At 44.6% G+C, this 21,525-nt stretch overlaps 1 protein-coding gene across 1 annotated transcript; it reads right to left on the bottom strand.

The window, feature by feature from the left end:
- Nucleotides 1-3,513: 3,513 nt before the first annotated feature.
- On the bottom strand, nucleotides 3,514-19,859 carry gpr139 (G protein-coupled receptor 139). Its single transcript, XM_085784275.1, has 2 exons — nucleotides 19,261-19,859; nucleotides 3,514-4,832 (listed from the first exon to the last, which is right to left on the bottom strand). Exons 1-2 carry the CDS (start codon nucleotides 19,406-19,408, stop codon nucleotides 3,847-3,849), a joined length of 1,134 nt encoding a protein of 377 aa, XP_085640401.1. The 5' UTR covers nucleotides 19,409-19,859; the 3' UTR covers nucleotides 3,514-3,846.
- Nucleotides 19,860-21,525: the final 1,666 nt, after the last annotated feature.

The following is a 21,525-nucleotide window of genomic DNA, read 5'->3' as shown; positions in this document are numbered from 1 at the left end:
TATGCGCGGTATGCACATGTAGCACAAAGGACTCTGAGGTAATCAGTTAATGAGCAAAGAGGACACTTGTGAAATTAACTTTGAGCAGGTGGATTTGACACCAAGTGGGAGGAAAAGAGGAATGAGTGGGAGGTTTCCAGAGTGAAGGGGGTGAGGAGCAGGTGGCAATTGGCAACTGCCTCCTTCACTGAGCAGTTTTGAAGAAAATCAATTTGTGAGGAACAAAGAAATGGGAACTGAGAGCGGAGGAGCCAGTTATGGCCCGGCTGCACAACTGAACTGAAAAATGGGGGGTTTGGCAGTTGCAGAATTAGGTTTACTCTGGTTTGATTGGAAAAGAAATTGGACAGACTATCTCATAAACCAACAGTTAGAAATTGTGCAAATACGGCACTTGCAATAATATTGTATTTAATGTAGCTCTGACTCTGAAATTGAAGGAAATTTGGTATTTTTACATTAGCAACCTGGGTTCAGTAGATTTAGTGGAAATTCCTATTTGATCTGAGTTATTCATCAATTATAGTATGCTGAGATCTCCTGCAGCACATTGCAGAACGGTATTAGACGAAAAGATTGCAAGTTTTAGCCGATCTCAAAACAGCTTGCACTGACAATTAAAGGTAATGAACCTACTTCTATGACTAGACAAATTTGCCAAAATGTTGAACTATCCCTTTCACTTGCTAAACTTGTAGAGTATGAACATTAAATATTTTTTAATGCATTAGATATTTATATCTATCATTGATGTGCTTTTATGGTCTTAATTGTTCATTCTCTATCTCTCTCAGAGTTTACTTTTCTTTTTGGGATTTTTTTTTTTGCTAAAACCTTTTTTATAAAATGGTACAGCTCACTAGCACTGGGAGAGTGTTTAATAAATTACATCTTCCCAATGTTGACATCACAGAACATCTTGAGTTTTATGTTACAGTTAGTTGGGCATGAAACCAAACAATAGGACTATATCCATTAATTTGGGTCTAATTACATTGAACAAAAGACTTTGGATGACATGAGGCACCAACACAGCCCCCTTATTAATTTGAATAATGTGGGCTGCAAGATGAACTTGATAGGCAAAAAAATCAACACTAAAATGGTGAAATCCTCGCCCAGTGACAGACAATATTTGCCGTAATATTTTCTACCCTATAGCACCTGAAATGTTCGACTGTTGAATATAAGTTTGGAGGGCACGACTTTATCAGGTAGGACAGACAGGCACACCTAACATTCATCAGATTTAAATCCTTATCCATTAAAGGCCTGAAGTGTCTGATCCCTCCAGGCAGGTATTAGCAGAAATCTGCCCTTTGGCTCAGCTCCATTCTTGCCAGATAGATGAACACTTCTAATGCCACAAGGTGTCTGCAGAATGGATGTGCACTGATCTCTTGTGTGCTGTCTGTGGCCAATACAAGCCCAAGGTGTGTGTGTGTGTGTGTGTGAATGTGAATGTGAATGTGTGTGTGTGTGTGTTGTGTTTGTTACCGGGCAGGACTCGGGCAACACTGAGACACAGTTGATGTGATGTATGTGACTGTGTTTCGGTGTAAAATGTTACTAAATTGCCATCAACCAGGAGCAGCAGAATGACCAGAGTCGAAATGTGTCACTTTGGCCCTGAGACCAAATTCACTGCATTGCATTGTGGGAAAGAAGGAGGTGAGGTGAGGTGGGGGCAGAAACCAAAAGGGATCAGAGTTGATTCTCTCTCTCTCTCTCTCTCTCTCTCTCTCTCTCTCTCTCTCTCTCTCTTTCTCTCAGTCTCTCAGAAAGCTAAAGGGTTAAAGAGATGCTCATTTACATTCATTATATTCATCCACATAATGGCTAACAGTAAGTCATCAAGGATCATTAATAGTTAATAGAGGACTATCTACTAATAGCAGAAATTTCCTCTCTCTAGTATCGGAAAATGTGGTTACTAGATTAATGACACCTTGGAACCATAATAACCGACCCCAAGTAGTCATATTTTTTGTCTTGTACTTTTGTGAGGCTACGATAACAGTCAAGTCTACCGTTGATAAATATTTGACAAACGACAAGCAGCAGAGCACCTACTCATCCTACAACAACCTCTGAGCTTGGATGTGGGATTACTTGGTCTTTTCATTAGCGAGCGCCAAAACATGTATAGGCTATGTCGTCGAGACTCCTCTGCATGTTAAAGGACAATTCCAGGCGAATTCAACTCGGGGGTGTATGTTCCTATCATTTTAGGTCTAAAAGAAGGAATCTGAAGATTTTCAGTTTAATCGCTCCTGTTTTGCGGTAGTTGCGTCTGTCCCCGCATCGCCACGGCAGCAATGAATGGGAGTGGATGTAAGTTCTGCTGTTTAGGCTGTTTACATCCCTCAAAGCCGCAATTTTTTTCCACAGACAGCGTCAGATGGCGACTCAAACATGCACCAAGAAGTTTATTTACTTCAAGCAAGCCGACATGTTTGTAAAACTAGATCTAATTCAAAGTCTCCCGGAGTCTCGCACGAGACCCAGTTGCCGTGCTCGGTGTGTTCACATGCAGTGGGAAAAGCTCCCGTTTGTGTCATAAACACAGGAATATCAACTCTTTACTTGCTTCAAGTAAAAAAACTTCTCGGCACATGTTTGAGTAGCCACCTGACGCTGTCTGTGGAAAAAAATGTACACTTGAAGCAAGTCAAGAGTTGATATTCCTGTGTTTATGACACAAACGGTAGCTCCTACTGCACCTGAACACACCAGCACTGCAACTTCGGGCTCGCGCGAGACTCCGGGAGACTTTGAATTAGATCTAGTTTTACAAACATGTCGGCTTGCTTGAAGTAAATAAACTTCTCGGTGCATGTTTGAGTCGCCATCTGACGCTGTCTGTGGAAAAAAATTGCGGCTTTGAGGGATGTAAACAGCCTAAACAGCAGAACTTACATCCACTCCCTTTCATTGCTGCCGTGGCGATGCGGGGACAGACGCAACTACCGCAAAACAGGAGCGATTAAACTGAAAATCTTCAGATTCCTTCTTTTAGACCTAAAATGATATGAAAATACACCCCCGAGTTGAATTCGCCTGGAATTGTCCTTTAACGTGGAAATGACAGCGCTGTTTTACTTTGCGTTAGAGAGGACAGTCAGAGCTGTGGACAAGTGGACACGTTGTTGTCGGTGGCTCTGCCTGAGTGAATCACCCCTCGGGGGGTGGAGATGTTTAGTGCCCAGACTCTGACTGGATCTCTGCTTGGTGGGAATGACTGCCAACGGAGCGAAGAAGATTGCAGCTGTTCAAAGCTTCTTCAGCGTTGGCGGCAGTGTACAACAGAGAGTGTCCATAATAATGAAACCAAGGCATCTGATGTATCCACCAAGGATACATCTCAGTGGTCAGTTTATAATCTTAGCGCTTTTACAAACGGTGGTTCGTAAAAGTTATGAAAGATGGCGGCGGTGGTGATATCTTTTCATCAGTTGCTCGCTCAAGCTGTGGTCAGTCACTTACAGTAGCTTTATTTTTCTTTTTTTAAATATTTTTTGCATGGAGGAAACAATCAACATCTACAGTAGTCGATGCTGGTCGCTGCTTTGTGAATACTTTATTGAACATGACGAGGCCTGTGCCAAGCACGCATCTTGCTGTTTGCTTTTCCACCTTGCTACATAGCCTATCACTTTGTTATCATCGCTAAGAGCTGGCTAAACTTGTCACCTCTGTGCTCCCCGGGCGTGTTGACATTTTATGTAAAAAACCTCAAACAGTCCCATGATGCGGGCAAAGCTGGTTGCCGCAGAGACAGAGCCCAAAGACCCCCCCCCCTCCCCAGGACTGAGGGTGGTGGTGGTGGTGCTGGTGGCTGAAGACTCAAGAGGAAATACAGATGGGCTTCCCGTTTTTGTCGTACTGGTACACCAGCATCTTGATGCAGTGGGAGTTGGCTGGTGAGATCCAGGGGCTGCTCGTGATGGAGAAGTTGTGGCTGGCGTAGAAAGGAGGCGTCTGCTTGCGGCAGTGGACCAGCGCTCGCAGCACGTTGGCCGCCATGCCCCGGAAGCGCTTGCTGATGAAACAGTAGAGGAAAAAGTTGACGCCGGTGTTGAGCAGCGCCAGCATGTTGGCCAGGTCGGTGAGCACGTGGAGCAGTCGGCCCGAGCCTCGCGTGGCCGGGGGGGGCGAGTAGAAGTGGTAGAGGATCATGAGGGTGCGCGGCGCCCACAGGACGGCGAAGATGGAGGTGATGGCCAGGAGGATGGCCGTGGTCTTGCCGGTGGAGTAGCCGCGGAGACGGAAACAGCTGCGGCGGCGGCGTAGCTTGCGCACGATGACGGCGTTGAGGGAGAAGAAGACGGTGCAGGGGAGGAGATAGACGGTGGCGCAGTGGGCCCACACCAGGACGTGCTGGGCCACGGTTTTCCTATCGCCACCACCACCACCGCCACCTCCACTGCCCATCCCTGGCAGGCTGTGCCACAGCTCAGGCCACCAGTAATAAGGAGCCGCAGAGAGCAAGCACCCGATATACACGGCGAATATCACCCTCCGTGTGCGCGCCGGGTAGGAGACCGTGTGGTAGCGCAGCGGATGGCAAACGGCGATGTAGCGGTCGATGGTGAGAGGCACGGTGATCCAGATGGAGGTGTGAATGGAGGAGAACTCCAGGACCTGGACCGCGCTGTTCAACGACGGCGGCAGCGGCGCGGCCAGAATAAAATCCTCCAGTATGAAGTCGACAAAAACGATCAGGAGCAGGACGAGGATGTCGGCGGCCGCCAGGGCCAGGAGATAGTTGTAGGAGGACTTCTGACGACGCAGCACCAGCTGGGACAGGATGACCACAGTCAGGATGTTGGCTGGGAGGAGGAGGGAGGGTGAAAAAGAAAGCACAGAGATGATTGAAAGTTGATAGACAGAGGAAATTGTGAAATGTTGGGAAAGATTTAAAAAAAAAAAAAAAAAGTATGATGAGTTTGGAAAGGGAAAGGGCACAGGTTAAGGCAGGGAGGGAAACAGAGAAATTGAGTGTTAGTGGGCAGGTAATTGAAAAAGGCGCAACATTCATCCAGCCAGAAACAAACAGGACAGCAATAGAGATACAGTTGAGAGCAGCAGCAGCAGCAGCAGCGGCGGTGCAGTAGACAAGTCACAGACTGGAAGTGCTCACACAAGCTCAATGCAATAAACAAACAGAAAACAGAAAAGGGGAGGAAAGCACCATCTGCAGCAGCACCACAGTACCACTACCAACCCAGTACGACTCAAAACCTTCACTTTTAACCCACTGGGTGCAGATTTTTTTTTTTTTAAATCTGTTATCATCTCTGACCAGTATTTGCCATGTTCACCCAGCTCCCCTGCCCAGTAATCCTCCGCCTGTTTATTGCACCATTCCCTTTCCCCTCCCTCGTCCACACCTGCTGTGTAATTCAAGCAGCACCTGCCTCTGCCTTTGGCCAACTTGTTATCTCTAATAAAGAGTAAAGCGACAACAAAAACAGGGGGGGCCAACGTTGCTGTATCACAGCCTTGGCAATCTGTTGAGTCCACCACTGCCTGCCACCCTTCTGCCGGCAATTTAGTACCTAAAACAAAGCAACAAGGACGCCCCATCTCGACATCTGCATCACTTTAAAAAATTTTACCCCATGTACTGTTGATACAATCTCTTCCAGTAAGTTAAATGTTCCCCTCGCTGCCTTAGCTTCATTTATTCCATCTCACTTTCTTGCACAGAACAGGTAAATAGCCCAAGTATTTTGTTTTTCTTTCTAAGAACACAAAGACCTGGATGTCATTTATTTCACTGCTACTTTTCCCAAAGCATGACCTGTGTGTGTCTGTACTATAGTCAAGAGGAGCACAGCTTTCTGCCTCTCACGTGGGACCGCTGCAGTTCGGCAATTGAATTGAACAAGCTCATTATAAGTCTTTCTTTCTTATCCGTTTGTATTCTGTGCTCTCATTTTCCCTCGGCCACCACACGTGCATATTATTCCCAGGTTATTCCCCTTCAATCTCAGACAAGTCGCGCACACGAGGTTGTTGTCAGCACGTTCTGGCTGAGAGGAGAGAGTATAAGCACTGCTTGCTTTGTTTACACTGTGGTGTTAATGGGATGTGACAGCTTGAGACAAAGAATAACACTCAGTTAAACGCAATTAAACCGTCATTGTCAGGAAAAATGATGCTATATGTACCAAATTTGATGGAGATGTTGAGTTTACTGCTACTGTAAATGACGGCACCAGGGAGATTTCTGCCAGTTTGACCTATATGAAAGAACTGCGTGTGTGTCTGTGTGTTTTAATCACAAAAACAATTTCAACCTGTCACATCTTCACAGGCCGAGATGGGAGCGTAGGTGCCGTAACCAGGGCAGCATGTGACTGGCCTCCCTGATCTTTATGATCAACAATCAACCAATCGACAACTACTTGTTATCTCATGACCCACATTCCACACTGATGTTTCATTTGTGAATAAACGCAGTGATCGCTGGTTTAGATCAACATTATCTGCACATGAAAAAGAAATAGCTGCCCTCATTTATTTGAATAAAGCCACACTGTTGGCACAGTGAGGATGTAAAAAGCTTAGGGTTTTGTCCAAAGAATAAAAAAGAAAGTGCCTCTAGTCTTTATCTCCAAATTGTCATAACAAAAGATAAAATGACTGCTGCCTCAGTACCATCCCAGAATTGTAAAATCACCCCAGATAATATTATAAGTGGTTGAGTGCTGTTTTAGTTTCTGTTCTGTTACATACAGGCAGCTCTACAGTGCAGCGCAGCCTCATTGCTGCTGAAAGCTGAAGGAAAACTCACAAGTAGACTTTGCGACAAGTGGTGATGACTGTGTCTCACACACACACACACACACACACACACACACACACACACACACTGATCCCAAGGTCAAGGTTGAGTTTCATTGCTCAAAAGAGTCTTCCTTAATTTCTGCTTGGTTTCCACTCGCACAATGACGACATGCAGACTCTTTTCTTGGGTGGAGAATTGTATTTGAACATTTCTTTTTCTTAAAGGTGACTAGTCCAGTGTGCTATATTCACAACTGTGTGACATTAAGAATTTATATCGATACAGGAGCCGTAGAGTGGAAAATTCAGAGGCATTATTGGGACGAAAATCAATACTTTTCCACTTTATCCAAAGGTTCCTATTTCAATTCATACCACACATACAGTATCAAGCGCACGCCACATCATCTGCATCTGTGAGTTACTGTTGCTAACCAGCCTTATTTATATTAGTGGAAGTTGCTGGTGCAGCATGAAGCCATGTTCAATCTGTTCCCTCAGACGAAGACGCCTTTGACGCTGATTCGCTCCGCAGCGTCACTGAGACATCCATGCACTTAGCAGCCGTCACTCTCCATATAGCGTGTGTGTATATGTGTGTGTGTGTGTGTGTGTGTGTGTGTGTGTGTGCTCTGTGGTCCTGTCTCCCCTCTGCAGTAATAGATCTGGGATTGGATTAGGTATGGCAGCTTGGAGTCTGGTACATCACACTTCACAGCCTCAGCCACTATCAGCTGATTACAAATTACAAAGCCGGCTCCAGATAATGACTAAAGATGTCCTTGCCAGACTGGAGGATGTGCAGCAAGAAGACACACACACACACACACACACACACATTATGACATGTCTGCGCATGCACACACACAAACACACACACCGATCATTAGGGATGCACCAATTCATTAACATATGATCTATCAATAACCATAAATGAGATGTCAAAGCAGTTTACAAGACCTGGCAAGCCGATATATTGTGTACATGTCAGGCTGCTGGATTGCACCCCCCCACACACACACACACACACAGCATGTACACCACATTAACGTCTGCAGAGTTGGATTGCTCATGTTGAATTTGGTTTTACTGTGTTATTGATTCTTTGGTTTCAGCTGCTGCGATCCACTGTCTCTGTCCTACATGTATATCAGTCATCAGTGTGAGCTATGAGAATAACTCAGGATTTAGGGAAATGGATCTCCACAATAGTAATTATGAGGTTTATAATAATCCCCAGTGTAAATAATTGCACAATCATTAGTTGAACAATACAATGGGATTAGTCCCAAGCACTGAATTCAATTATTAAAATATTAGATGTATTTTACACACAAAGCCTGTTCTTAGGGACTGCTGCTGCTGCACATACAATCTGTAATCTCCTCATCTCTCAAAGTTACTTAGCCACTACTTGTACAACACTCATGAAAAAAGCTGACAGAACCATGATTCACCTCTCCATCGATCTTGATTCCCACTGACAAACATGTTTCCAGCAATTTTGCAGGAGTGCTATGCTACATACAGTACATTTTACTTTTTCTTTTTGTCATCTCTTCCTTATTGTTTTGTGGTTTTTAGAGTTAAATCTGAATTATTTGGCAACAAGTGTCAGGTGTCTGCTAGCAATGAAACAATTCCTAGATTAGTCAACTGACGATTGACTTTGTGTGTTGCATCTTCCTGAATGTAAACAATTGCTATTTGTAGATATTATCACAGAAACTCAAATCAAGAAAACCACTATTAAAGCAGAAGTAAGCGATATTTTTGTGTTAATATAAGTCTTAAATAGTTATATCTTCCGACAGCAATCACTTACATAGAGTGTTTGGACCGAAACACGGGTCTGTCAGTCACTCTGCTCTGCTCTGAGCCGAGGAGAAAACTTTTCTTGTATCCTACAAGTTTTATCCAATGAGGAGAGAGAACGGCATAAAGGGCTGTGTGTGCAGCCAAGGGATGCGCCTGAATGTGGTGACGTAGGGACGAGGACCAATAGATCCATGACGAGGGCGGGGGCTGCTAACTCCATCGGCTGACAAGACGTTATGGTGCGTTCAAGGCAACTCGTAACTCGTGTTTTTCCGACCTGTGAAGTCGTACCAGTTCGATCTGGTACGAGTTCACGGGTCGGAAGTTACGAGTGGCCGTTATAGTGACTTTCACAGGTAAAACAGGTCGGAAAAACACGAGTGGGTTGCCTGGAACGCTACAAAGTCGTAAGTCGTGACGTGAAGCTGTAATTTACGGTTTCAAAAGCCTGCCTGGAACGCAGCATTAGCCAAAACGACCGGATCGCTTACTTCTGCTTTAATCATTACTTACGTTATCCACACACCCTATGAAAGGTGATTGTGTACTGTAGTAAAAAAAAAAAGAAAAAAAAAAGAGTTTCAAAAGCCTGGTTTGTCCATTGAAATGACTGAGAGACTCCACCTTTGTCTGCTCGTGTACTGACCCTCAGTGCGTGTACTTTCCCATGAGGCAGCGGGTCACAGACGTCAGTAGACTGTGTGTCCACCTGTAGCCTCACAGCTGTTTGTGTGAGGAACAGGTTTCCTGCTAAGCTCTGAGCTGCTCAAAATCGTCCAAATGGAGACACATTAAAAATCCTACACAACAGACGACTCCTTTCACCCACCGCCTCGCCTCGCTTTATCTATTGTACCTCCCGCCCATCGATTCCCCTCACTCTCCCTCTCTCTCTGCTTCTGTCCACATACTGCTAAAATTTAAGAGGACTCGCATGAAATGAAACAGTGAGGCGCTGACAGTCAGCGGCTGTATTATCCTGTTTGTGCTCCCCGGTGAGACGGGGACCTTCTACAGACAAACAAAAGGAATCTGTGGCAAGCTTGACATTTCCATTTAGCTCTAGCCAGCTTTGCACTGGGTCGCCCATTCATTTCAATTGACTCCTGCTCTTTACGTTGGTCTCTGGGGCTGGGAGGGCGGGGATGGGGCTGGAGGCGATGGATCTGCTCTGCATTCTGCGGGTATGAGGTGGCACATGGTGGGGGCTTGTTGCTGAAAGGTGCACACATAGAAAAGGGACAAGAGGAAGACACAAACACACACACACACACACATACAGAAACATCTGCACCTCACACCTGGACATTCAGGCGAGGACGCAATTCCCCATCTTTTCCCTTTTCTCTTTGCATGGAAAAATAAGCGTCTCCAGCCGAGAGGGGATTAGAATGACCCCGAAGGGACACATAATGAGCTGCTGTGCGTTTGTCTGTTTGCTTGCTTGCGTTTGGTTTGTGCGTGTTTGCATGGGTGACCCCTTGTGTCTATTTGTGTGGGAGTGCTTTTTGTGTCTCCGCTCATCCCCGCTGCTTGTCTAATGTAACGAGGGAGAGGGCCATTGACGTTGTTTAGCGGGAAAAGGAGAAGGCACAGCGTGCTCCCTGAGGTGTGTAACGAGGCTGACTCATCCCTCCACTAAAGGGACACGTTCAGACGGGGCTGTCGACAAACGACGCTGCGCAACTTAACCCCTGAAAACCGGCGGCAAAACACGAGATGCTGCCACTTGTCATGGAGCTTCCTCACGGGCCTCATATAGCACAGACAGAACATTGTAAAGAGGAAATTATAGCCCCAAAAAAGAAAATGAAAGAGAGCGTTGCAATTAAGGATCTTTTTTTTCTCCCCCCTGTCATTTGGAGGAAATTGAGGTTTGGCTTTGACGGCTTATCCGGAGGCTAATAAGACTAGAGGAGAGGAGGAGAGGGATGAGGAAATAGACAGAGGGGGGAAACTAAAGTGTGGTCTGAGGAAGGTCACAGAGAGTTAAAAAAAAGAGAGAGAGAGAGAGAGAGAGCAGGTGATTGAGCGTGAATGGAGGGGAAGATTAGACGGAAAGACAGAATGAGACAGACAGGGAGGTATGGGGGGGGGGGGGGGAGCGGCGGGGCGGTGGGAGGAAAGGAAGAGAGGGGGTGAATATCAAAGCTTGCTTCAAAGGTCACAGGCACTTTGTTCCTGATGACAACCATTTCCCTTTTGTCTTCTCTAAGTGTCAGACCGGACATAAAGCAGGATGATTCCTTAATTCCACCGAACAAAAACCAGGAGCTACATCCTCCCTACTAAAAAAACCATACATTATAGATAACATATATTTTTTTTCTAACAGTTTTTTAAGCTCTGTTTTAAATAATACAGAGATAAAAACCCTGGTGTTGTCATGAAGCGAAAAAAAAAAAATCCTTTTTCATCACGTTTAATTTGCATTGAAGAGGAGCAGACCTGTGATGGGATGCAAATGTGATACCGTCAATGAAACACCATTTCATTGTGAACGTAAGCTTAATTTGAGATCTGAGAATTAACAGGGGGAAGGGTAGGAGAAGCTCATATGAAAATAGAAAGATGCAATAAAGGAAATAATGTGAGCACGAGAGAGAGAAAGAGATATGTGTTTTAAGTTTAATGGGCATACTAAGAGGAAGGGACCCTGCTTGCTGTTAAGGTATAATGATGCTGCTGCAGCTGTGCTCAGCTGTGTGCTCACCTTTACAGCCGTTCGTTGCTAAGACAGACCACAGCGAATCAAGGATGGGTGGAGATGACTGTCCTTACACCAAGGCTAACCCTGCGTCCGCATGGCACAAACCTGCTTGTTGTCGCCTTTTAAGGGTTCATAAACAACGCAAACAATTACAATGTGCCCTTGGGCCCCCTCTAAATGGTTTTTGTGAGGTTGCGGCTAAGAAAAAAATATGAAAGATGAAATTCAGTTTAAGCTGTAAGACAGAGAGAGAGAGGGCGAAGCTGTAATTATCCTCAGACTGACATGTCACTGTTTTCCAAACGGACCACAGACACACAGGGATTTGGGTTTTCGGCTGCGGGGTACAGTACAGTATTTTGTTGTCAGCTCTGTCACTGCATCAACAACATCTCTGATTTATTGCCTCAAACAACACCTCCCTCCTCTGCCTCCCGCATCCTCTGTCCTCCTGCGCCCTCTCTGGCTCGCCCCCCCCCCCACAACGGGCCGACATGCTCGCCACATCTCCCTCTCCCTCCCTTCACCTCCTTTCCCAAACTGCACACTGGAGAAAAAACCAGAGCCCCTGAAAAATTCAACCCCCTCCTCCCCCTTTTCAAGCAGGGTTCTTACGGATCCTTAAAAAGTCTTAAAAGGCATTGAATTCATTAATCTAAAAACAAGGCCTTAATTGGCATTAAAATGTCTTAAATCAATGTTTAAAACGTCTTAAAAATGTTAACACTTGGTAAGTGGGATTTTATGATTGTAATTAGTCTCAAATCTCAAAATAATTGGTAAAATTCCGACGTAGAGAAGTTAGTGGCGGCCGTCACCGCTAAATTTCTCACCGCCACCAGCTCCCGAGTCAGTGTTTTTTTTTTTCTGGACTTTTTATGCATTTATTTTGAAAGGACAGCTGCGGAAAACTCGCGCGAGTTTGTAGTTTTCACCAAAGTCCGTAGGATACTTTTAATGGAAACACACAGAACTCAAATTTCTTTTAATGCGCATTTCCCAGTTATTTGAATCACTTTGGATGTAAACATACAGTACCGACGAGCAAACGTGTCCTTTTTAGTTCATCACCTCCTCTCCACAACTATACAGCTGTTAAATGATGTCACTCACTCATAGCCCCCCCCCCCGAATCATTCATGTAGCAGTCACTTTACCTTGGACCACATAGGAAAGTGGGTAAAATTGTCCCTAACCGTATGTAATATATGTGGTGACGTTTTTGTTTTTTTGCATTTGTGCTTATTGTGAAGTCTGTCTTAAATGTCATTTCAAGTGGCATTAAAAACGTCTTAAAAAGTCTTAAATTAAACTTGTCTTAAGCTGTAGGAACCCTGTCAAGTCATTGAATATTCTCTGTCTTTTCTCCACTCCACTCGTGCTTCACAACACAAACCTTCACGTCTTTTCCTGCTCATCCAGTGCACACCTCCCCTAAACTTAAACTCCGCTTTCAGAGTGATAGTATCTATTAACAAGCCTTCATCCCACCGCAGTTATCCTGTCGCTGGTGCAGATTGACAGATCAATAGTCCAAACTGAAAATCGATGGGGCCCATCTCTTCATTAAGTAGGGTTGACACCTGGCCTACGCTGCGACACGGAACAGAGGCTTGTTAGCGCTGAACATCCCTGACCTTTTCCCCTTGGGCGGGTGGATAAGTGGGAGTGGCAGGAGATGTTTTCCAATTTGCACGTACGCCGAGTCACATCTCTGATTGTGAAGCGGCCCCACGAACTGAGAGATACTTCAAGGAAGACGTCAAGAGCACACGACACATGGTGCAGCGCAAGAACACACACACACACATGTTTGTTTAGTGCACAGGTGGAGGAGAGATCTTCTGAGAGCCTCTCAGGATTTCAAAGAGAACTCAAACCCCAATATACAGTAAGTACGTTTCTGCTCACAAGAGCATATTTCATTTGGCTGAAAGCTCAGGAAAAAAAAAGCTAATGAAAAGAAACGATAAAGGTGTCTAACAAATGACTCATAAGTTGTTTACATCTGCCCCAGTTAGATACTGTATGTTGCTCATTTGTCTTTGTCTCAAAAGCATTATAACTCACAGTTTCAAAAATGAAATGTCACACACCACCGGTTGTCAAGGTTTAGTTAAATTATACTTCCTCCAGACTCCACCTTTAAAGCAATAGAAACACTAGATTTTGGGTTAAAATAGCTCATGGTCATTATACTTATAACCTTTGTTAAAGCAGAAGTAAGCGATCCGGTCGTTTTGGCTAATGCTGCGTTCCAGGCAGGCTTTTGAAACCGTAAATTACAGCTTTAAGTCACAACTTACGACTTTGTAGCGTTCCAGGCAACCCACTCGTGTTTTTCCGACCTGTTTTACCTGTGAAAGTCACTATAACGGCCACTCGTAACTTCCGACCCGTGAACTCGTACCAGATCGAACTGGTACGACTTCACAGGTCGGAAAAACACAAGTTACGGGCTGCCTTGAACGCACCATAACGTCTTGTCAGCCGATGGAGTTAGCAGCCCCCGCCCTCGTCATGGATCTATTGGTCCTCGTCCCTACGTCACCACATTCAGGCGCATCCCTTGGCTGCACACACAGCCCTTCATGCCGTTCTCTCTCCTCATTGGATAAAACTTGTAGGATACGAGAAAAGTTTTCTCCTCGGCTCAGAGCAGAGCAGAGTGACTGACAGACCCGTGTTTCGGTCCAAACACTCTATGTAAGTGATTGCTGTCGGAAGATAGAACTATTTAAGACTTATATTAACACAAAAATATTGCTTACTTCTGCTTTAAGGTAAAGGAACAATTGTGGTGATAATTTAAAAAAAAAAACAGTGCTTAGTGTTGAAATTATTGGCCATTCACAGCAGAGCAGGAAAAATCAGTGCATCTTTACAACAAATCTTGTTGCACCTTCTTTCTCTGCCATTGTTCAAGGCAGCTGACTTGATAAGGTCATCCTGGCCACATCGGTGTTTGGAGACACACCTGTTTGCATATTGTTTGTTTGCCAATTTTCTGGAAACTTGGTTGAAATTTGTGCCACCTTTGGATGTAGATGTAGCCTGAATCATTTCACACTATACTTGCTATAAATCTTTGTCCCCTGATATAAACAGTTGCAGGAATTATTATCTTGTCTTGAGGTAAAAAATGAGCTTCCTTTAAAACATAAAATGTTATATTTCATTCCTTTTCCCCTACTTTCATTTTCAAAATAGAGGTTTTGGTTAATTAATCTGCAGATTACAATTTGCATGCAAAACACATTTTTATAAATTATTCAATTGAGAAAAAATATATAAAAATATTTTTCATTTTTCTTCCACCACTGTTTATGACATTGAGTAGACTGACTGCTTCAACCCCACATGAATGCTTAATTACTAATATCTCTTTGCTTGACAGTACTTGACAGTGCACTACAAAGCAACACAAAACATTTGCATTTATAATATCATGAGGTTTTGAAGTAACATTAGAAGAGGGCGTGCGTCTCAAAGAATAACAGATAGACTGTGTGGAGAAATATTTGTCTCAAACAGTCATGTGTTAAAACATCTGTCTCAGCCAAGGCATTCAGAGCAGCTTCACTGGACCATCTGGTTACGTCACAGTCGACCTCTTCTGCCCCGGCATTAACATGGGTGATGGTGAGATTTGCTCCTATCACAGGTCGGTCTCAGGGACTCTCGTGTACGTCATTTCACACCTGACATTAGAAAGAAGTGTCTCCACATGCTCACTTCACCTCCCCGCTCTCAACACGTACAACAACTCCTTTAGCGTTGTTGTTTCTAACCCGTGCAAAGGCAGCAGTGTCATCGAAAACAATCCACGCTGAGTCTTTTCCTTGATGATCCAAACCGCCCATGAAGTTTGATGCACTTGTGACATATCTGATTTCTGTTCTCCTTCCAGAATCAATCTTATTGTTATTGTTGCCTACAATTTTTTTTAGCTACATGCAGACCAAACAACCTCCTATTGTTGCCCAGTGTGTACTCCATATGCATCTTGAGTGTGTTCACATCTGTACTTAAAGCTGTGTCCACTTGAGATTGAAACATGTTAAGGCCACATGTGACGGAACAAGGTCACAGAATGGCTCTGCAAGTGACAGCTATACACGGTTTGCATCCCAGCACCGGGTGCTTTAAAGGGATAGTAGCATTTTTTAAAAGTGTGGTTGTATGATCTACAAATAGCCCTTAAGTACTTTAATTGACCCTTTGTTGGCCTTCTGATTGGTCTGCTGATCCACCAATCAGAGCGCTTCTCCCCATGTCACATGTTGCACAACATTCTAAGGTTGGACAACCCTGGAATGAAACCCTATGAAATGAGATAGGTAGACAGCAATTCTTTTTGGCAAAAACTACTTTATAATTTTTCAATATGGTTAAAATGTGCCTGGGGTTCCTGCAATAGCAACTCACGATATCTGGAACGTATTCCTGGAGTCATTTTTATCCCATTCCCTAAACACAAGACATCAATAAACATAGGCTACTTGGTCCATGTGTACTGTATAACATATTACTTTAACCTTCTGTTAGTTGAGCTTAATAATAGGGTTTGGGGGTGGTCCACTAGGGGGAGCTGTAGGCATAGGTCAGGGGTTAACTGCAAAGTTTTGTTTGTTGTTGTTGTTGTTGTGTGCAGTCCTCATGAGAAGTGAGCCTGTTTTTCCCTGCTGTACTTTGTGCTATTGAAGCTCATTCATCCTCCAGTCCACTCTCTGGTCGTGTTCATAGACAAGAGAAGATCTAATACCTTCAAAATTATCTAGCAAACGTAACATTACCGCTGCTAATGTCTTTTGAACTTTGTGAAGTTTTACGAGGAGAAACGGGAGATCGGCGGAGATTAAGCATTAGCTTGTAGCTAACGTTAGCTAGCGTCGTTAGCTACTAGCTAGTGAGTGACCAAAACAATGATTTTTCCCCATTTTTCGGAAAAGTCAGGTAATGCCCGTTCAATCGCTATTGAGCCACGTCTGTCTTCTATCATGGACACTATTTTTCTGATGTATAAGTTAATTAAAATTTTCCTTACAAGCAATTTAAATCTGCCTAATTTTCAATGGTTTCCAATGGGAGTTAACCCTTCCGTGACCATTGTTTGTCCAACCTAGCAACAGTAACCGTGGGGGGCGGGGCCTTGACAAAGGGTCAATTGCAGTAGAAGACTCTCTGCACTCCTCCCGTTAGCAACGCCAGCCCATAGCCCTGCCCAGTGATTTACAACATACAGTGTTGTAAATCAAAGTGCAGGAAAAACACAGTTTTTATTTGGACCTAAACAACTGCTGATCGGCGGGCGCTAACCCTGGGCGGAGGGATACGTGAGTTGGTTAGGTCCAAATAAAAACTGTGTTTTTCCTGCACTTTGAAGGGCTGGAAAAAATCATATTATAGCGAACAATGGAACTGTGTATTTTTTTTTTAGGTAAAACCTCTTTTAGGCCGCGAAAATAGGCCGTTTCTTTGGGTCCATTCACAACACTTTATGTTGTAAATCTCTGGGCAGGGCTATGGGCTGGCGTTGCTAACGGGAGGAGTGCAGAGAGTCTTCTACTGCAATTAAAGTACTTAGGGGCTATTTGTAGATCATACAACCCCACTTTAAAAAAATATACTATCCCTTTAAGGCAAACTGTACTGTACACAGAGCATGGCTTCACTTCTGTAAGCCCAGCATGTCCAAGACTGTGCACCGAGCAGAGCTTCACCTCACCGTGCTGTTTGCTATGCCAGCACACGTCTGTCCTGTCTCGAGCAGTGCGGTGTAGTGAGTAGAGAGAGAGAGAGGGAAGGGAAGGCGCGAGTTAGCGATTAATTAAAAATGTGGCAATTCGTCTCGGCTCTGTCGTCTGTATAGCTCCCCCACTCAGGGCTCGGAGGTGCTACTTCACTGGCTCTGCTGTTATTAATCTCGCTCTCTCTTATAACTCCACTCCTCTTCTTCTTCTTCTTCCTCCTCTCCTTCTGCTGGGTGCCCTTGTCTCCCATCTAGCTACTCCAGCCTCCTCCTTGTTCACCCTCTTGTTGCTGCGCAGAGCTTTTTGGTTCATCATTTTTTTTACCAGGTCACACTGTAATCTTTTTCTCAACACTTGACTCGTGTAATCCCCCTTTTTCCATCTCCTCCCTTCATCATCTCGCGTCTCGCCCTCAAAAGCTGTGATCTTGACGTGACCCGGTTCTCTGTCTCTGCAGCCCTGAAGGTCTGACAGAAGCGTGCAGATGTGAAGCCCTGTTGCCTGTTGTTCTCTTCATGAAATACTGACTGGTAATCATGATAACAGCCTCCCATCCATCCATCCAGAGTGTTAAATATGTGTGGGTCTGTAGGTCACACTGCTGCTACTACTCACACATGCCGCGCTCATGAAACATTCATGATTCAGCTTGAGTGGAATGAGCTGTGTCATAATGATTGAATAAGTCGAACTCGAGCCGCTGCGAAGTATCAGCCCCGCCGCGCTCAACTTTGCCATTAATTCAGACAAGTATTGTAAGATTGCATTACACTCTCAGGTTATTGTTACTTGCTGATTACACAAACAGCATCTATCCCATTAGCCGAGACGAACGAGCTCAGCAGCAGAATCGAATAAAACTCTGGCGAAACTTTAAATGACGGGAGAGAGAATTGTTCGTGCAAGGGCTGGACTTCCAAGAGAGATAAATAGACAAGATTTGATCAGGAGGAGAGACTTTTACTTTTACTAGACAGCAAATCTGTTGTGCAGCTGCAGCCTTGGCATACAGAAGGCTTTTCGCTGCAGATTTGTTTTTAACCAGAACAGCTTAGGTTGGTGATAACATCTCACCCCCAGACTTTATCAAAGAAAAGGAGTTCAGAGCTGAAGAAGATATGTTTTACTTACAGGACGAATAATACAGTAAAAGTCAGATCAAAGGCATCATACTGTAGTTGCGTTTCTCCCTAACGTTAAAATATCTCAATAAATCACACCTTTAAATCAGGAGTTGGATAGGAAAACCTTTCAATTATGCGTTAAGCTGATACAACACAGAGTGAGTTCAGCATTTTGGTGATAGGCTGGATGTCCGGAGGGATTTGAACGTCTGAACCCCAATCTCTGATTAGACATCAGCACTTTTCCTCTTTCATCTGACCTCCAGTTTTTCTGTCTGACTGCCTCTATTCCTCTTTTCTTTTTCTCTTTTTTTTTTGTTTGAATGAACACACTCACACCGACACGTACCGTGCATACACACAACACTTTGCTTCCCTGTGTGAGACTAGGTCAGCGGCGATAGATCACGCAGCGGGACAGTGGAAGTAAATGGGTGCGACAGCGACTGTGAAGGGATTAATCAGTCAACGGTAAAGACGCAGCAAGGAAGTGTCATTAATTCAGGTCATCACAGGGGCCGTGTAAGATACACTCGCCCCCGAGGTCAAACCTGAGTCATTGTTCACATTATCCATCACAACTACAGATGAACAACAAGAAGATGCACTTTCTTGTTTTGTGTATTTTTACAGTAAGAAACAATCAAGTGAATAATCAGATTATTGATGCTCTGCACAATTGTTGCTGCATTTTCTTTTTTCTTTAGTGGTGCTTGGATATTTCCAATTGAAGAGGGAAAACGCACATACACAGGACAGGCAGGTATAGGCACAAACAAATACATACATACAAAGAGCATGCATGCAAGTGATTGCCACAAGGTCAGAATGACAAATCAACAGTGTGTGCAAAGTGTGGCACTCAGGAGCAGCTGTGCAAGACATGCACTCGTTCAGAGCTGCAGACAAGTGCACAACAAATCAAGATGCAAAGCGTAACTCCTGCACCCCACCGATGCAGACTCTGATATAGAAGAAATATGAGCAAATTATAACACCGAACAAAAACGTGCATGTGAGTAGACACACACACACACACATTACAGTAAGCGCGTCTTACCCGGCAGGCCGAGACAGAGCAGGACACTGTAGTAGATGACAGGCAGTGGTCCGAGAGGGCATCCCTGTGCAACCTCTGAGGGCTGCTGCCCTGGGCTCCAGCTGCTGCCGTTTGGGGAAAAAACAGAGAAGATGTGGCTGTGCTCCATGGTCCCGTTCCTTGTCCTCTTCCTCTTCCTCAGCTGTGCTCAGTGTCAAGAAGCCCGGCCACGCGAGCAAACCGCCTGGCAGCCGGTTTGGGAGAGAGGGTGCTCTGTCCTTGGGTGCCAATCAGCATGAGTGTGTACACGCGTGCATTTGCGCGAGACAGCAAGGTTGAGTGTGTGAGAAAGGAAGGGAGGAGGAATGGGAATAGATGGAGGAGAGAGTGAGGATGGAGAGGGGAAGAGGGGAGGCAACAGACAGCCAGGGGGGGAAGATGCGAGAGGTGATATGTGTTAGTATGTGACGGAGAAGGAAGGGAGGCGAGAGGAGCGGAGGGAGGCGCGGAGAGGTGAGTGTGAAGGTAGAAGTGGAGAGGGGAGGATGCTGCCTGAGTGTGTGAGCGAGGGGGAATGAGAGCGAGTGGAGAGCGCAGCGGGGGAAGGAGGAGAGAGGAGGAGAGAGGAGGAGAGAGGGAGGGAAAGAAGGAAGGTAGATGGGGAGCAAGGGCACTGTAGAGAGCAGAAAGTGAGGGAGAGACGGAGACTGGAGGGAGGTGGAGGGAGGGATACCCAGAGAGGAACGTGCTCCCGTTTAACAACACTCAACCAATAAAACCGACTGGGAGACAGATGAAAAAAATATAAATATAAAAATATAAATGGAGGATTAAGCTGACTGTGAAGAATGACAGTGTGTTTACCCTTGTCATGTTGTGTTCATCTGTCAGTGTGTCTTGTATGTATCTTCAACACATATCAACAAGCATATTTTGCATATCATTCACCTCACATACAGTATAGATACATGTGATTGGACACGTGCAGTGTGTGTGTGTGTGTGTGTGTGTGGGAGTGGGGGGTTGGGACTCAGTCTCATTTGCCATGCAGTGTGAACTGTCTGAATCCTAAGCTAAGATGTGCTAATGAGCACAAGGCTGACTCTGAAAAGCACAATTATTGCTTTTTTTGAGACACTACAGCTTCTGGTTCATCACACATCTCTTTGACACTACAGCAGCCGGGCTGCAGACGACAGTGACTTTCATTTTCATTTTCAACGTATAGCTACAAAATATTTCCTTATTGTTTGTTTCTAATGGGAGAAAAGACTGTAAGCATAAGAACAATCAATGTCCAAGTCCATTTAATAACTTAATAATCATCATAGTTCTCTTTACTCCCATTAATTCTCTTCCTTCCATTTCTCACCTGTCTGTATGGGCCATAAAAAAAGAATAAGAATCCACCAATAGTATATTGAGTGGTTCAATTTAGTTTGACTGTCGGCTATAGCACTGTGCTGCTCATAGTTTAATACAACCATTATAATAACAATTCAGCAATTATGGAATTTCATCCTAATAAAAACCGCCACAGGAGCCACTGTGCTGCTGTTTTGATACTTGAATACCTGATACTTTACCTGAATATATACAGTAGGGGTCTTTACTTTTACTTTTTTTTTTACACTATTGATTTTAAACCTCAGTATTCCAACCAACTGCTGTGTTCATGAAAAGTTTTTTCTTATGTGCTCTTCTTTCTTTGCACAGGGAATTTTGTGAATCCTCATGAAGATGGTTCAAGAAAAACTTTCAAGCCATGAGGGGTATTAGTGGTTTTTCATAGGATGTAGTGAGTAGTGAATGGACATTTTTTCATTCTTCTCACTATGAATGATTTACAGACTCCTTTGGGCTTTTTAGGAGTTGCCGTATGCGCAGAAAGTCGACATCAGAGCAGCTCTGGCACGAGTGCAGCGAAACATCATGTCCATTTAAAGAGCTGTCAGCTGTGCCTCTGCTCTGCCTTTTCAGCACAACCAGAGACCTAAGCCACCACTTCACAGGTCTGAGCAAACAGAACCACACCGAGCTCTGCCTCACTCTGCTCTCTCTCGGTGAGATGCTGTACATCATCTTAAAGGTGGCACGTGTGGCTGGCTGCAACAAGGACCTGAGGGCAGACCGGCTTTAAGAGTTTTGCACAAGGAAAGAGAGAAAGAGCAGATTTTTTTGGAAGGAAAAGAACTCGAGAGTCTCCGAGCTTGTGTGCATAAAGTCTACATATCTAGCCTCCTCTGCCAATCAGACGGAGGGAGGGTGTTATAAGAAAAGAGGAAT

This window comes from Trachurus japonicus, chromosome 8 (genome assembly GCF_045865225.1).
Source record: "Trachurus japonicus isolate A0001 chromosome 8, Traja_1.0".
Classification (NCBI taxonomy): Eukaryota; Metazoa; Chordata; class Actinopteri; order Carangiformes; family Carangidae; genus Trachurus; species Trachurus japonicus.
This window is presented reverse-complemented; position numbering and strand designations above follow the sequence as displayed.

What these genes read in the sequence shown, in the direction of transcription:
- gpr139 (XM_085784275.1), bottom strand. Translation starts at nt 19,408, where the DNA reads ATGGAGCACAGCCACATCTTCTCTGTTTTTTCCCCAAACGGCAGCAGC. An exon ending in GCTCTGTCTCGGCCTGCCGG is followed by an intron (nt 4,833 to 19,260) that starts GTAAGACGCGCT and finishes TCCTCCTCCCAG; the next exon opens with CCAACATCCTGACTGTGGTC.